This window comes from Nesoenas mayeri (genome assembly GCF_963082525.1).
Source record: "Nesoenas mayeri genome assembly, chromosome: 2".
Classification (NCBI taxonomy): domain Eukaryota; kingdom Metazoa; phylum Chordata; class Aves; order Columbiformes; family Columbidae; genus Nesoenas; species Nesoenas mayeri.
The window spans coordinates 1711191-1726363 of NC_137543.1; the positions used below are offsets into that span (position 1 = coordinate 1711191).

Below are 15173 nucleotides of genomic sequence, written 5' to 3' on the forward strand. Positions count from 1 at the left end.
CTCCCTCACCAAGGGATCATTTGTGGACCCCACAGCAAGGTGAGACCGTGGTCTGGGGACTCCTGTGTAGGTGAAACGGGAACCATCCAGCCAGGTGGACAGTTCAACAAGGACCCACACTTGGGTCAGCTGAGGATCCCACAGCAAGGGGGGGGTGGTGACCTTGGCTCCCAGCCTGTGTTGCCCTGGGGTCCTGGCAGCAAGGGGACACAGGATACAGGACTCCGTGGTTTTGTCCCAAACCTGACCGTGAGTGAAGATGGTGTCATGGGCACTGCCAGGTGGTTGGGCTGGGGAGTACAGCAAGGGGAGCCATGACAGGGACTCTACATGGGTGCCCTGACACCTGCAGCACAGGCAAGAAGTGCAGGGTCTCTTGATGTATTTACTGATTAGAGTTTCTTGGGAGTGTTATTTAATCAGGACAATTTCCCTGCATCTTACTCTTCCAAATATCCCCAACTACTCTTGTCCGAGGCATTTGGTTTGTTTTTTGGAAGCATTTCTACTCATTCATTCCCGCGTTCACCGTTCCAGGTCCCCTCAACTACTCTTGTTTGAGGCCTTGGTTTGGTTTTTGACATCCTTTGTACTCATTCATTCCCTCGCTCACCCTCCTGCAGTTGTTTTGGGGCCATTTGGTGAGGATTATCTTATTTATTATACCAGAAGTGTTGATTTTGGGGTTCTGAAAGGTGCATTCTGGAACCTTCCAGGTGCTTCTGTAGCAGCTGTAACCACCCTCCTGATTGGCAGGTTGTTACCTGCTGCCCGATGGTCACTCTGTTACCTGCGCCCTGACTGGCTGGTCAGTGAGTGCTGATGCAGTGGCTGGTGTGGGGAGGGGAGGCTGCGACTGGGGGCTGAGGCTGGTGAGCTCTGGGAGAGCTGGTGAGGCCGGTGAGAGGCCCAGGGGAGCGGGACCGGCAGGCAGGGGAGGCTGGTGAGTGACGGCTTTGGGGGGTGAATGTGGGGTGAGCGCCGAGGGGTGAGGCCATTTCTGTGTGCAGTGTTTGTGGGGCCAGAGTGGGACTGGGCGTAGTGCAGGGGCAATGGGAGGCGTGTGTGGTGCGCGAGGCTGTGAAGCTGAGACCCTCGAGGGGATGTTTGCATGGGAGGGGTTTGGGAAGCAGAATAAACGGGACTAGACCAGTCCAGTTGGAAGGGACCTACAGTGATTATTGAGTCAAGAAGCCTGATCGGATCAGGGCTCAGTAGAAGTTAAAGCATGGAACAGTTCACAATACTCCCGTATTTGGGACAGGATCAAAAGTTTTACTAAAATCCAGAAAAACTGCGTCCACCAGCTTCCCTTCATGCACGAGGCAGGTGACCTTATTGTATAAGGAAAGGAAATCAGTTACACAGCACTTTCCTTTAGCAAGCCAACATTGGCTATACCTGATGATTACATTGCCCTTAAATGCCTTTCAGCAGCACTCGGTTGCACCTTCTCCATAATTTTCCAGGTACTGTGGTCAGACTAACAGGTCTGCAGATTCCTGGCTCTTCACTCACGCCCTTTTTACAAACTGGAATAACGCTGGCTGACTTGCAGTGAGTGAGAACATCTCTGGCCTCCCAAGACGTGTCGTGAATGTGGTGAGGGTTGTTCACCGCATGAGCAGTGTTTGTTGGTGAGGAAGATGAGGTGGGGCAGGAAGGGTCTCTGTGTGTGTGTGTTGATGGTGCTGGAGCGCCTGGCAGGCAAGAGGCAGGTTGGGCCTGTGCAGGGCTGGGCTGGGGGTGCCGGTGAGTTGGGTGGGCTCACATCTGCCCCCTAGAAAGGGGGGGTTGTGTATATGGACGTGTATAAATCCGTGGGAAAACGTGGTTTAAACACACGTTTAATGATGGAGCTTCCTGGTTTCCCTGTCCACAGGGGAGTCTCATGGAGCTGAACAAGGGGAGAGGCCAAGTCCTATTCTGGGGAGGACTCAGAGCTGGCAGCAGAAATGACTGGGGGACAGTTGAACAGAAAACAGCTTGGCAGAGAAGGGTCTTGTGGTTCTGGTGGACAAGAAATGGGCCCTAAGGTGGCAATGAACCCTTAACGCAACAGGGGCCATCAAGTCTCCAGGGCAGCATTGAGAAAAGTCTTGACAGGAGGTAAAGGAAGGTGGCTGTTCTTCTCTCCTCAGCACTGCTGAGGTCCAATGTGGAGTCCTGTGTGCAGGACTGAGTTCCCCAGTGGAAGAAGGACATGGATGTATTAGTGCAGTTTCATGAAGATGCTAAAGGGTCTGGAACATTCAGTCATGATCGGAGCCAGCCCAGCAAGAGCCGGAGCCAGCGGGGTTCAGCTGACCACAAGGTTCAGGGTGCCCTGGTGGCAGAAGATACAGAGAAGGCAGAATTACTGAATGCCTTCTTTGTCTCTGTCTACTCTGCCGGAGGCTGTCCTGGGGAGCCATGTACCCCTGAGACCCTGGGTGAAGCCAGGTCAATAGAGGAGTTTGCTTTAGTCAATGAGGACTGGGTTAGCAAGCAATTAAATAGTCTGGACATCCATAAATCCATGGGTCCAGATGGGATGCATCCTCGGGTGCTGAGGGAGCTGGCTGAGGTCATTGCTGGACCGCTCTCCATCATCTTTGCCAAGTCTTGGGAAACGGGAGAGGTGCCCGAGGATTGGAGGAAAGCAAATGTCACTCCAGTCTTCAAAAAGGGCAAGAAGGAGGACCTGGGTAATTATAGACCGGTCAGCCTCACCCCTGTCCCTGGGAAAGTAATGGAACAGCTTATCCTTGGTGCCATCTCAAGGCATATCAAGGATAAGAGGGTTATTAGGGGCAGTCAGCATGGCTTTACCAAGGGTAAGTCATGCTTGACCAACCTCATAGCCTTTTATGAGAATGTAAAAAGGTGTATGGATGATGGCCGAGCGGTGAATGTGGTCTACCTTGACTTCAGTAAAGCCTTTGACACAGTCTCCCACAGCATCCTAGTTGCTAAGTTGCGGAGGTGTGGTCTAGAGAATAGAGTAGTGAGGTGGGTTACAAACTGGCTTAAGGAGAGAAGCCAGAGAGTGGTAGTCAATGGTGCGGAGTCTAGTTGGAGACCAGTATCTAGTGCAGTGCCTCAGGGGTCAGTACTGGGGCCGGTATTATTCAGTATATTCATTAACGATTTAGACGAGGGAATAGAGTACACTATCAGCAAGTTTGCTGATGACACCAAGCTGGGAGGGGTGGCTGACACACCAGAGGCTGTGCTGCCATCAGAGACCTGGACAGGCTGGAGAGTTCGGCGGGGGATAACCTAATGAAATTTAACAAGGGAAAGTGTAGAGTCCTGCATCTGGGCAGGAACAACCCCAGGTTCCAGTATCGGTTGGGAAATTACATATTAGAGAGCAGTGTAGGGGAAAGGGACCTGGGGGTCCTGGTGGACAACAGGATGACCATGAGCCAGCACTGGGCCCTTGTGGCCAGGAAGGCCAATGGCATCCTGGGGTGTATTAGAAGGGGGGTGGTTAGTAGATCAAGAGAGGTCCTCCTTCCCCTCTACTCCGTCCTGGTGAGACCCCATCTGGAATATTGTGTCCAGTTCTGGGCCCCTCAGTTCAAGAAGGACAGGGAACTGCTGGAGAGGGTCCAGCGTAGGGCAACAAAGATGATTAAGGGAGTGGAGCACCTCCCTTATGAGGAAAGGCTGAGGGAGCTGGGGCTCTATAGTTTGGAGAAGAGGAGACTGAGGGGTGACCTTATTAATGTTTATAAATATATAAAGGGTGAGTGCCACGAGGATGCAGCCAGGCTCTTCTGGGTGGCAAACAATGATAGGACAAGGGGTAATGGGATCAAGCTGGAACACAAGAGGTTCCACTTACATTTGAGAAAAAACTTCTTCTCAGTAAGGGTGACAGAGACTGGAACAGGCTGCCCAGGGGGATTGTGGAGTCTCCTTCTCTGGAGACATTCAAAATCCGCCTGGACATGTTCCTGTGCGACCTCACCTGGGTATTCCTGCTCCAGCAGGGGGATTGGACTTGATGATCTTTTGAGGTCCCTTCCAATCCCAAACATACTGTGATACTGTGAACATCTTCCACCGGAGGAGAGGCTGAGAGAGCTGGGATGTTTTAGCCAAGAGGCAAAGAGCACATGGGGGATGTTATCAATGTGGAAATTTCAGAGAGGAGGGAATGAAGTTTATTTGCTGGGAGGGCTGGAGAGTCATGCTGGGGAAGGGAGTTATTCATGTATGTGCTGGCATGGGAGAGATCTTGTACAAGATGAGCGCAGGGAAGCGTTCTCATGCGGAAGGCTCTGTTTGAGCCAGGGATGGGTTTGTGTCACAATCTGGAAAACACTGGGCGCTGGTGTTGGTGGTGGCATATTTTTTGGAAGAGGTCGTGTTATTCTTTTCCTCCCACCATGATGGGCTATTGAGTCCTGGTTTTTCTCAAGTGAAGTTGGACGAGCCGTGGGAGAAGAAGACAATAGGCTGAATCTCAAGCTGGTTTGAAGGAGAATTTTATTGAAGGAGAAGAGTGAAAAGGCAGGAGTGCCAAGTGGAACAGCACAAGTCTGAGGTGCAAAGAAAGACGTGGGAGAAGAGGAGAAGGACCTTCATGGAGGTACGCAGGCAGCCCAGGCTGGCAACTTCCCTGTTTCCGTGCTTGGTGCATGGAGACAAGGAGCCGCTATGGACATCAGGTCCATGTGCCAGGAAGGGTCTAGAGGTGCCTGTCCTCAATGTGTGGCGTGGCTTCCAGGGTGTGTGTGGTTGGCATTACGGGTGGTGGGGAGAGCCCTTAGCAGATGTATCCAGCCCTTCTGCCACCGAAGCAGCCCAGGCCTCCAAAGCCGCCCAGGCCCCCGAAGCCGTATCCAAAAGCGCCGGAGTTGATGGCAACTCCCTGGGCGCCGAGTTCGTTGCCCACGGCAGCCGATGCGGAGGATCCGACAGCGGTGCTCTGGGGGTGGGAGGTGAGGATGGGTCCTGGCAGGGTGACCAGCACGGCGGGAGGCTGGATGACGACGCGGGAGTCCTGGCACTGCAGGGAACAGGGCTCGTTGCAGCTGTTGGCCAGCGGGGTGGGTCCGCAGGGGCGGCAGGCGTCGTAGCAGGCCATGTATGTGGTGTGGAGGGGCCCTGGAAGGGACGAGAGGCTGTTGAGCAAGCGCAGGGGTGTGGGGGTGCGAGTAGCGGTGGTGCAGGAGGGCGAGGGAGTGGGGAGGCTGGTGTGGGGCTGTGGGGAGCGTGGCGGTGGGGAGGCGTGAGGGCTGCTGAGGCTGGGGGCAGAGCGTGCTGTAAGAGAGGGGCCAGGCGGGGCAGGAGAAGGAGGGGAAGGGGGTTGAGGCTCAACTTGTTGAGCGCGGAGGGAGGAGAAGGCGTCAGGAGAGTGTGTGAGGGAGAGAGGCGCTGGGCCGGCTTTTATGCCGGTCCCTGAGGGGCGGGACAGGCTTTGCGCATGGCGGCATTTTGCAGTCAGCAGCTGTCTGATGCCACAGCCTGGCCAGGAATGAGGAGGGTGTGTTTTCCTTCCCGCAATGCTCCCATTTCTTGTGCCTGTCTTGAGGACGTGTCCACTTGGCTTGGTGGCACCTTTGAAGTGTGAGCTTTAGAGGCCTAGGACTTGGCGTTGCTGGCACGTGTCAGGGCGGGCAGAGAACGCGTCCAAAGCAAAGGTGAGGTGAGGTGTCGTCAGTGAGGTCATCCCACACCACTCGTGTGGTTTGCGGTTTCATTGTGTGGAGGGCGCCTCATTTCCTCACAGCCCTTGCAGCCTGGTCTGGATTCTGGAGCTGTGACGGGTATGAGAAGCTGCCTTTTACATGGTCTTTGGTCTGTCCCCTCTTTGTTAACATCTCTCTAAGCATGTCTTTAGGCCTGGATTTCTGATTGGGTTTGATCTGTGCATGTCTTGGTGCTCCTCTTGCTTTTAATCTTTTAACTGTGTGGATTTGTTATACATTGACAATGTTTTGGAGCAAGGGAGCTACAAGGGTGGTTTCTGAGATAAGGCTGACGAGGATTCTGTGATGTTAATAGAGAGTCTGTATGTGCAAAAATATGAAGCTGCGGGGAAGAGGACATTCCTGGATAAACAGAGACCTTTAGCTGGATCTCTGGATAATAATGACAGAATATGACTTTTACAGGAAGAGGCAGGTATGTCAGGAGGACTACAGGGATGTCATGTGGTCATGCAGGGGGAAAATCAGAATTGCGACAGCATAATTACTACATAATCTGGTTATTGTTCTAAAATACAATAAAATTATTCTAGAGATACGTTTTGAAAAAAGGAGAGATAATGAGAATCTCCATCCTTTACTGGTTGTGGGGGCAGTCACATGGCCAAATATGAAGAAAATGCTTTAATGCTTTTTTCATCTCAGTTTTTCTAATAAGACCAATAATTCTCTTGATATGAAGCCTCTGATGTAGAAGACAGGGAGCAGAACAAACCCCCAGAATCCAAAGGGAAATGGCTGGGAACCTCCTACTCCAGTTTGACACAAATCTATGGGGCCTGATGGGATCCAGCCAAGGGTGCTGAGGGAGCTGGCGGAGGCGCTCACCAAACCACTTTGCATCATTTATCTGCAGTCCTGGCTCAGCAGGGAGGTCCCACTTGGCTGGAGGTTGGCAAATGTGCTGCTTATGTAAGAAGAAGGGACAGAAGGGGGATCCGAGGATCTGTGGACCTGTCAGTCTGACCTTGGTGAGAGGGAAGGTCATGGAGCAGATCATGTTGAGTGACATCACACAGCAAGTACAGGACAACCAGGCGATCAGGCCCAGTCAGGATGGGGTGATGAAAGGCAGGTACAGCTTGACCAACCTGATCTCCTTCTCTGACCAGGTGACCCACTTAGTGGTTGAGGGAATGGCTGTAGATGTTGTGCACCTGGACTTTATCACTGCCTTTGACAGTGATTCAACTGGAGAAAGTGGCTGCTCATGGCTTGGACAGGTGTATCCTTCACAGGGAAAAAACCTGGCTGAATGACTGGGCCCAAATAGCTGTGGTGACTGGAGTTAAATGCAGTTGGTGGCTGCTCACAAGTGGTGTCCCCAGGGCTCAGTGCTGGGGCCAGTTCTGTTTAATATCTGTCTCCATGGTCTGATGAGGGGATCGAGTGGACCCTCAGTAAGCGTAACCTGGAGAAAGGGAGGCAGAGGGGAGACTTTCTCGCTCTCTACAAGTACCTGAAAGGAGGTTTTAGTGAGGTAGGTGTCAGTGTCTTTCCCAAGGAAGAAGCACCAGGACAAGAGAAAATGGCCTTAAGCTGCACCAGGGGATGTTTGCCTTTGATATTACAGAAAATTTTTTCACTGATAGTTTTCTCAAGCACTGGAATGGAGTGCCCAGGGTAGTGGTGGAGTCATCATCCCTGGAGGTGTTTAAAAGATGTGTAGATGTGGTGCCTGGGGATATGGTTTAGTGGTGACCTTGGTATTGCTTGGTTAACGCTTGGATGTGATGATTTTAAAGGTCTTTTGTACCTGAAACAATTCTTTGATTATATTCAATGGCACCAGCCAGCTCCAACCAGACTGGTTGCTGGTGAAACCTGAGCCAACCAGCAATGGTGGTAGCACAAATGTGTGAACATCATTAAGAAGGAGAAAAAAATACTGCAAAATTGTAACTGGAAGAGAGGTGATATATGCGATAGAAAAAATCACTACAGACAGCAAGGTTTGTGAAGAAGGAGGTGCAGGATGAGCTCCTGGTGCTGGAGCAGAGATTCCCCTGCAGCCCGTTGTGAACCCCACGCTGGAGCAGATTGTCCCACTGCAGCCTCTGGAGATCTCCCTGTCCTTACAAAGACTCAGGAGCCTTTCCTCAGATGTTCTCCCCTCATGCAGTTGAGGAGGGGGAGTGATAGAGCAGCTTGGTGGGCACCTGCCATCCAGCCAAGGCCAACCCAGCCCAGAGCCCCATCTTGCCAGCAGAGCAGGGTCACAGACTTGTTCCTGCTTCTGGTCCTCAGTGCCCCAGGCTGTGCCTCAGGGACCCCACACTGAGGAGGACGATGACCTCACAAAGGGGCTTTCTGTGTGACCTCAGAGCACAGGGACGGTTGCTTGGTGTCCCCTGCACTGGTGCTCCATGGACCCTGCAGCAGGGAGGCTGGTGGTGCAGAGCCCCCCTGCATTGGTCACTTTGGGGCCCTGCTATGAAGACGGGGTGCTCTGCCCGGGGCTCCACCCTGTAACAAGGTGAGACAGTGGCCGGTTACTCCCTTGTACATGGAGTAGGGACTGTTCATCCCGGCTCACAGTGCAACAAGGACCCACACCTGAGTCAGCTGAGGACCCAACAGCAAAGGGGTTGTGACCTGGGCACCTTGTCTGGTTTGTGCGGGTTCCTCTCAGGAAGGGGACATGGGGACACGGGACCCTACATGGGTGGACCTGACAACGCGCAGGCCAGGCAAAAAGTGCAGTGTCTGTTGATATATTGATTTAGTGAATTTATTTTCAGCAGCGTTGGTATTTAATCAGGGCATTTTCAGACCATCTTGCCCCTATTAAGTCCCCCAGCTGCTGTCTTTGGAGGTATTTGGTTTAGTTTTTAGCAGCATTTCTACTCTTTCAATCCCTTGTTCACCCACCAGCCCTCCCAGCAGTTGTTTTGTGTTTGTCTGCTGAAGATTATCTATTTATTATAGTGGCACTGTTGATTTTCCAGTCTTGACAGGCACCTTCTGGAACCTTCCAGGGGCTTCTAGAGCAGCTGGTGCCTGTCAGCTGCCCCCGATGGTCAAATTGTTATCTGCCCCCTGATTGGCAGGTTGTTACCTGCTGCCTGAAGGTCAGGTTGTTACCTGCGCCCTGATTGGCTGGTCAGTGAGTGCTGAGGCAGTGCCTGGTGTGGGGAGGGGAGGCTGCGACTGGGGGCTGAGGCTGGTGAGCTCTGGGAGAGCTGGTGAGGCCGGTGAGAGGCCCAGGGGAGCGGGACCGGCAGGCAGGGGAGGCTGGTGAGTGACGGCTTTGGGGGGGTGAATGTGGGGTGAGCGCCGAGGGGTGAGGCCATTTCTGTGTGCAGTGTTTGTGGGGCCAGAGTGGGACTGGGCGTAGTGCAGGGGCAATGGGAGGCGTGTGTGGTGCGCGGGACTGTGCACCTGAGAACCTCGAGGGGATGTTTGCATGGGAAAGGGTTGGGGAAGCAGAACAGATGGGCCTAGAGCAGTCCAATTGAAGAGACCTACAGTGACCACCTAGTCCCACTGCCTGAGCACTTCAGGGCTGAGCAAAAGTGAGCATGGTATTAAAGATACTGTCCAAATGACTCTGCAACACTGACAGGCTTGGGGTATCAATCACCTCTCTCGGAAGCCTGTTGCAGTGTTTGACCACTGTCCCTATAAATAACTGTTTCGTAATGTCAAGTTTAAACCTCCAGTCGTGCAGCGTTGAACCATTCCCATGTGTCCTGTCACTGGATCTGATGGAGAAGAGCTCAGCACCTCCCTCTCCATGTCCCCTCCTCAGGAAGCTTCAGAGAGTAGTGAGGTCACCTCTAAGCCTCCTTCTGTCCAAACTAGACAAACCTGCTATCTTCCGTTGCTCCTTTAGTACAAGCTTTCCAGTCTTTTCATCACCTTTGTTTCCCTCCTGTGGGTGCTTTCAAGTACCTTGACATTTTTCTTTAATTGTGCAACCCAGGATAGCTCACAGTTCTCCCCTATTGCAGTTGGATCAAAAGTTTTACTAATATGCAGAAAAGCAATGTCCACCACTTTCCCTCCATCCACTAGGCAGGTGACCTTATTGTAGAAGGACAGGAAGTCAGTGAAACAGGACTCTCCCTTAGTGAACCCCTGTTGACTGTACCTGATGATTACATTGTCCTTTAATGTCTTTCAGCAGCGCTCAGTTGGATCTTCTCCCTAATTTTCCAGGTACTGTGGTCAGAGTAACAGGTCTGCAGATTCCTGGCTCTTCACTCACACCTTTTTTACAAACTGGAATAACGTTGGCTGGCTTGCAGTGAGTGAGAACATCTCTGGCCTCCCCAGACCTGGCTGAATTCAGTGGAGGTGAGTGTGGTGAGGGTTGTTCACCGCATGAGCAGTGTTTGTTGGTGAGGAAGATGAGGTGGGGCAGGAAGGGTCTCTGTGCGTGTGTGTTGATGGTGCTGGAGCGCCTGGCAGGCAAGAGGCAGGTTGGGCCAGTGCAGGGCTGGGCTGGGGGTGCTGGTGAGTCAGGTGGACTTAAGTCTGCCCTCCAAAAGGTGGTTGTGTATCTGCGTGTGCGTAAGTCCATGGGGAAAGGTGGTTTAAACAGACGATTGCCGATGGAGTTACCTGATTTCCTTGGACACAGTGGAATCTCATTGAACTGAGCAGGGGGAGAGGCCAAGTGCTGTTCTGGGGAGGACTCAGAGCTGGCAGCAGCAATGACTGTGGGACAGTTGAACAGAAAACAGCTTGGCAGAGAAGGGTCTTGTGGTTTTGGTGGAGAAGAAATGGGCCCTAAGGTGGCAATGAACCCTTGACACAAAAGGAGCCACCAGTATCGAAGGCAGCATTAAGGACAGTCTTGACAGAAGGTAAAGGTAGGTGGCTGTTCTTCTCTCCTCAGCACTGGTGAGGTCCCATGTGGAGTCCTGAGTGCAGGACTGAGTTCCCCAGTGGAAGAAGGACATGGATGTATTAGTCCAGGAGAAGTTCAGGTTCACAAAGATGCCAAAGGTTCTGGAACATGTTCCACCTGACAAGACAATGAAAGAGCTGGGATGTTTTAGCCAGGAGGCAAAGAGCACATGGGGGATGTTATCAATGCGTCGAAATTTCAGAGTGGAGGGAATGAAGTGTGTTTGCGGGGAGGGCTGGAGAGTCATGCTGGGGAAGAGAGTTATTCATGTGTGTGCTGGCATGGGAGAGATCTTGTCCAAGATGAGTGCAGGGGCAATGGGAGGCGTGTGTGGTGCGCGGGGCTGTGCGCCTGAGAACCTCGAGGGGATTTTTGCATGGGCAAGGATTGAGGAAGCAGAACAGATGAGACTGTAGTTGGAAGGGACCTTCAGTGTTCATCTAGTCCCACTGCCTGAGCACTTCGAGGCCGAGTACAAGTTAAACCATGTTTTTAAGGGCATTGTCCAAATGCCTCAGAAACACTGACAGGCTTGGGGTATCGACCACCTCTCTAGGCAGCCTGTTCCAGTGTTTGACCACCCACCTGTAAATAAATGTGTCCTTATATCAAGTTTAAACCTCCAGTGCTGCAGCTTTGATCTATTCCCATGTGTCCTGTCACTGGATCTGATGGAGGAGAGCTCAGCACCTCTCTCTCCACGTTCCTCCTCAGGAAGCTACAGAGAGTAATTAAATCGCCCCTCAGCCTCCTTTTCTCCAAACTAGACAAACCCACTGTCCTCAGTTGCTCCTTCAGGACACGCTTTCCAGTGTTTTCATTACCTTAGTTGCCCTCCTGTGGGTGCTTTCAAGTACCTTGACATTTTTCTGAAATTGTGTGACCCAGAACAGCCCACAGTACTCCCCTCTTGTGGATGAATCAAAAGCTTTAGTGGAATCTAGAAAAGCTACGTCCATTGTTGGAGCGAAATAAGGACTCAGCAAAACAAGTCGATTCAATGTGAATCACGCTAAAGCCATTTATTACAGAAACAAGTCTCCTTATATATATAACTATATTCTAATCACACGTCCGCGCTTCAAACATGGATTCACTAAATGAGTATCATGGGCTGTCCATGCACTGGAGTCTCACTGATGATACGTCCCATGATTCACGCCACGCCAGGACCCCGGTGATTTTGGAACGCCCCTCGTTCTCACAGCAGATTCTTTTCTCAGCTTCTGGAATCGGCCTTGAGATTCCTTTGAGCCTGACTAATTCAGCAACAGATCTTTATCTATCAAAACCCCTCCACAGTCCATCACCTTCTCTTCATCCATGTGATAAATGACCAAGACTCCGATAATTTGCCAAACAAGAGTCTGGTTTATTAAATATGTGAATTGAGGCAAGCAAACAGTGCTGGGCGCATGGTGAGTCTCTGCTCTGCAGACTCCAGGTTGTTACTGAGGGGTCTTTGCTAACCGGGTCCCTCCTCCTTCCCCCACGGGGCCATCTCGGGGAAGGTCACCTTCTCCTTCCCATCACTCCCCCCCGCCTTTCCTGTACACATGTGCATTAGGTACAGAACAAGTCCCACTTTTTACATAAAAGTTAACTATCGTTTTATTTCCTTAAAAGTCCATGCCTTATTTGGTTGTATGTGTAAACATCAGCGCGAATCACAACTGCATTTTTCACAATCCACGAGGCAGGTGACCTTATCGTAGAAGGGCAGGAAAGCAGTGAAACAGGACTTTCCCTTAGTGAACCCCTGTTGACTGTACCTGGTGATTACATTACCCTTAAATGCATTTCAGGAGCACTCAGTTGGATCTTCTCCCTAATTTTCCAGGTACTGTGGTCAGACTAACAGGTCTGCAGATTCCTGGCTCTTCACTCACGCCTTTTTTACAAACTGGAATAACGTTGGCTGGCTTGCAGTGAGTGAGAACATCTCTGGCCTCCCCAGACCTGGCTGAATTCAGTGGAGGTGAGTGTGGTGAGGGTTGTTCACCGCATGAGCAGTGTTTGTTGGTGAGGAAGATGAGGTGGGGCAGGAAGGGTCTCTGTGCGTGTGTGTTGATGGTGCTGGAGCGCCTGGCAGGCAAGAGGCAGGTTGGGCCAGTGCAGGGCTGGGCTGGAGTGCCAGTGAGTCAGGTGGACTCAAGTCTGCCCCCCAGAAAGGGGGGGTTGTGTATCTGGATGTGCATAAGTCCATGGGGAAAGATGGTTTGAAGCCATGATTGCTGGGGGACCTTCCTGATTTCCTTTCACTGGACATAGTGGAATGTCATGGAACTGAGCAAGAGGAGAGGCCAAGTCCTGTTTCTGGAGAGGACTCAGAGCTGGCAGCAGGAATGACTGGAGGCCAGCTGGATATAAAGCAGCTTAGTGGAGAAGGACCTTGTGATCCTGGTGGAGAACAAATGGACCCTGAGGTGGCAACGAACACCTGAGGCAAAAGGGGCCACCAGTCTCCAGGGCAAAGTGTTGGCAGGAGGTTGAGGAAGGTGACCCTTCCTCTCTCCTCAGCACTGTGAAGGTCCCATGTGGGGTCCTGTGTGTGGGTCTGGGCTCCCCACTGGAAAAAGACATGGAATTAGTGGAGTAAGGCCAGTGCAGGGCCATAAAGATGCTTAAGGGGCTGGAACATCTTCCACCTGAGGAGAGGCTGAGAAAGCTGGGACTTGGGAGTGGAGGTGGTAGAGACTCCATCCTGGGACGTATTTAAACCCAACTGGCCCTGGTTTATGATAACATGCTCAATGTGGCCCTGCCTTAGCAAGTGGATTGAAGCACTTGCTGTCCAGATGTTCCTGCCAGACTCAATGATTCTGAGATTGTGTTTCTCAGGAGGACCATCAGCTCATGCTGGGAAAGATAGTCAGGGGTGTGCTGGTGCAGGGAGATGTTGATAGAGGCATGTGGAGGGGGGCATTATGAGTTTGAAGCATTTGTTTGAGCAAGTGATGGCCTTGTGACACATCATGGAAGCCCCATAGATGCCAGTCTGTTTTGGTGGTGGTCATGCTGGTTACCTGTTTCAAAGGAGAGCTATTGTGGTGCACATGCACCCACCATAAAGTCCTGTTGCGCCCTGGCTTTGTTTTTGGTTATCTTGGAAATACCTTAGGAAATAAAAAAGGAAGAGGCATCGTCTGAGGCTGGGATGCAGGAGAATTTATTGAGGAACAAAAAGAGTGAAAAGGACTGAGCGCCAAGTAGAAGGTCACAGGTATAAGCTACATGAAGGGTGACCATCAGGTGAGGTGTCTTGTGTGACATAGATCTTGCCAGAGCACCAAGATCTTCCTGCCTTTCTTAGAGGAGGAACCATGGACAGAAGGATCTTCAATGCGGTAGGTGGTGTCCGTCAGGGGTGGTGGTGAGGGCCCTTAGCAGATGTATCCAGCCCTTCTGCCGCCAAAGCAGCCCAGGCCTCCAAAGCCATAGCCGTTGCCGTAGCCGAAGGCGCCGGAGTGGACGGCAACTCCCTGGGCACCGAGTTCGTTGCCCACGGCAGCCGATGCAGAGGATCCGACGGCGGTGCTCTGGGGGTGGGAGGTGAGGATGGGTCCTGGCAGGGTGACCAGCACGGCGGGAGGCTGGATGACGACGCGGGAGTCCTGGCACTGCAGGGAACAGGGCTCGTTGCAGCTGTTGGCCAGCGGGGTGGGTCCGCAGGGGCGGCAGACGTCGTAGCAGGCCATGTGTGTGGTGTGGAGGGGCCCTGGAAGGGACGAGAGGCTGTTGATCAAGCGCAGGGGGCTGAGGGTGCGAGGAGCGGTGCTGCAGGAAGGTGAGGGAGTGGGGAGGCTGGTGTGGGGCTGTGGGGAGCGTGGCGGTGGGGAGGCGTGAGGGCTGCTGAGGCTGGGGGCAGAGCGTGCTGTAAGAGAGGGGCCAGGCGGGGCAGGAGAAGGAGGGCAAGGGGGTTGAGGCTCACCTTGTTGAGCGCGGAGGGAGGAGAAGGCGTCAGGAGAGTGTGTGAGGGAGAGAAGTGCTGGGCCGGCTTTTATGCCGGTCCCCGAGGGGCGGGACAGGCTTTGCGCATGGCGGCATTTTGCAGCCAGCAGCTGTCTGATGCCACAGCCTGGCCAGGAATGAGGAGGGTGTGTTTTCCTTCCCGCAATGCTCCAATTTATTGGTTTTGCCTTGAGGACGTATCCACTTGGCCCTGGCGGCAGCTTTGAAGTGTGAGCACGAGAGACCGAAGAGTTGGCGTTGATGGCGCGTGTTAGGTGGGCAGAGGACACAGCCAAAGCGTAGCAGAGGTGGGATGTTGTCAGTGAGCTCATCCCATGGCATCCATGTGGTTTGCAGGTGCATTGCGAGCACGGGGCTGGATTTCCTTGTAGCTCCGTCAGGCTGGTCTGGGCTTTGGAGCTGTGCCAGACTTGAGGACCTGCCTCCTATATGGTGTTCAGTTTCTCTTTGCTAATATGTCTCTAAACCTGTCTTTAGGCCTGGCTTCCTGCTTGGGTTTACTTTGTGCATGCCTTGGTGCCCGTCCTTCTTTTAAGCTTGTCGATGGGTGGATTCGTTATACTTCACAAAGTTTTGGAGCAAGGGAGCTGCAGGGGTGGTTTCTGAGATAAGGTTCCAGAACATTCTGTCACGTTCGAAAG

At 52.5% G+C, this 15173-nt stretch overlaps 1 protein-coding gene across 1 annotated transcript; it reads right to left on the minus strand.

Annotated features, from left to right (window-relative positions):
• Nucleotides 1–13943: 13943 nt before the first annotated feature.
• Nucleotides 13944–14258, minus strand: LOC308037391 (feather keratin-like; the record flags this gene model as incomplete). The annotated part of the gene is made up of 1 exon (XM_080339127.1): nt 13944–14258. The coding sequence occupies one exon, from the start codon at nt 14256–14258 to the stop codon at nt 13944–13946; it is 315 nt and encodes a 104-aa protein (XP_080195253.1).
• Between the last annotated feature and the right edge of the window lie 915 nt (nt 14259–15173).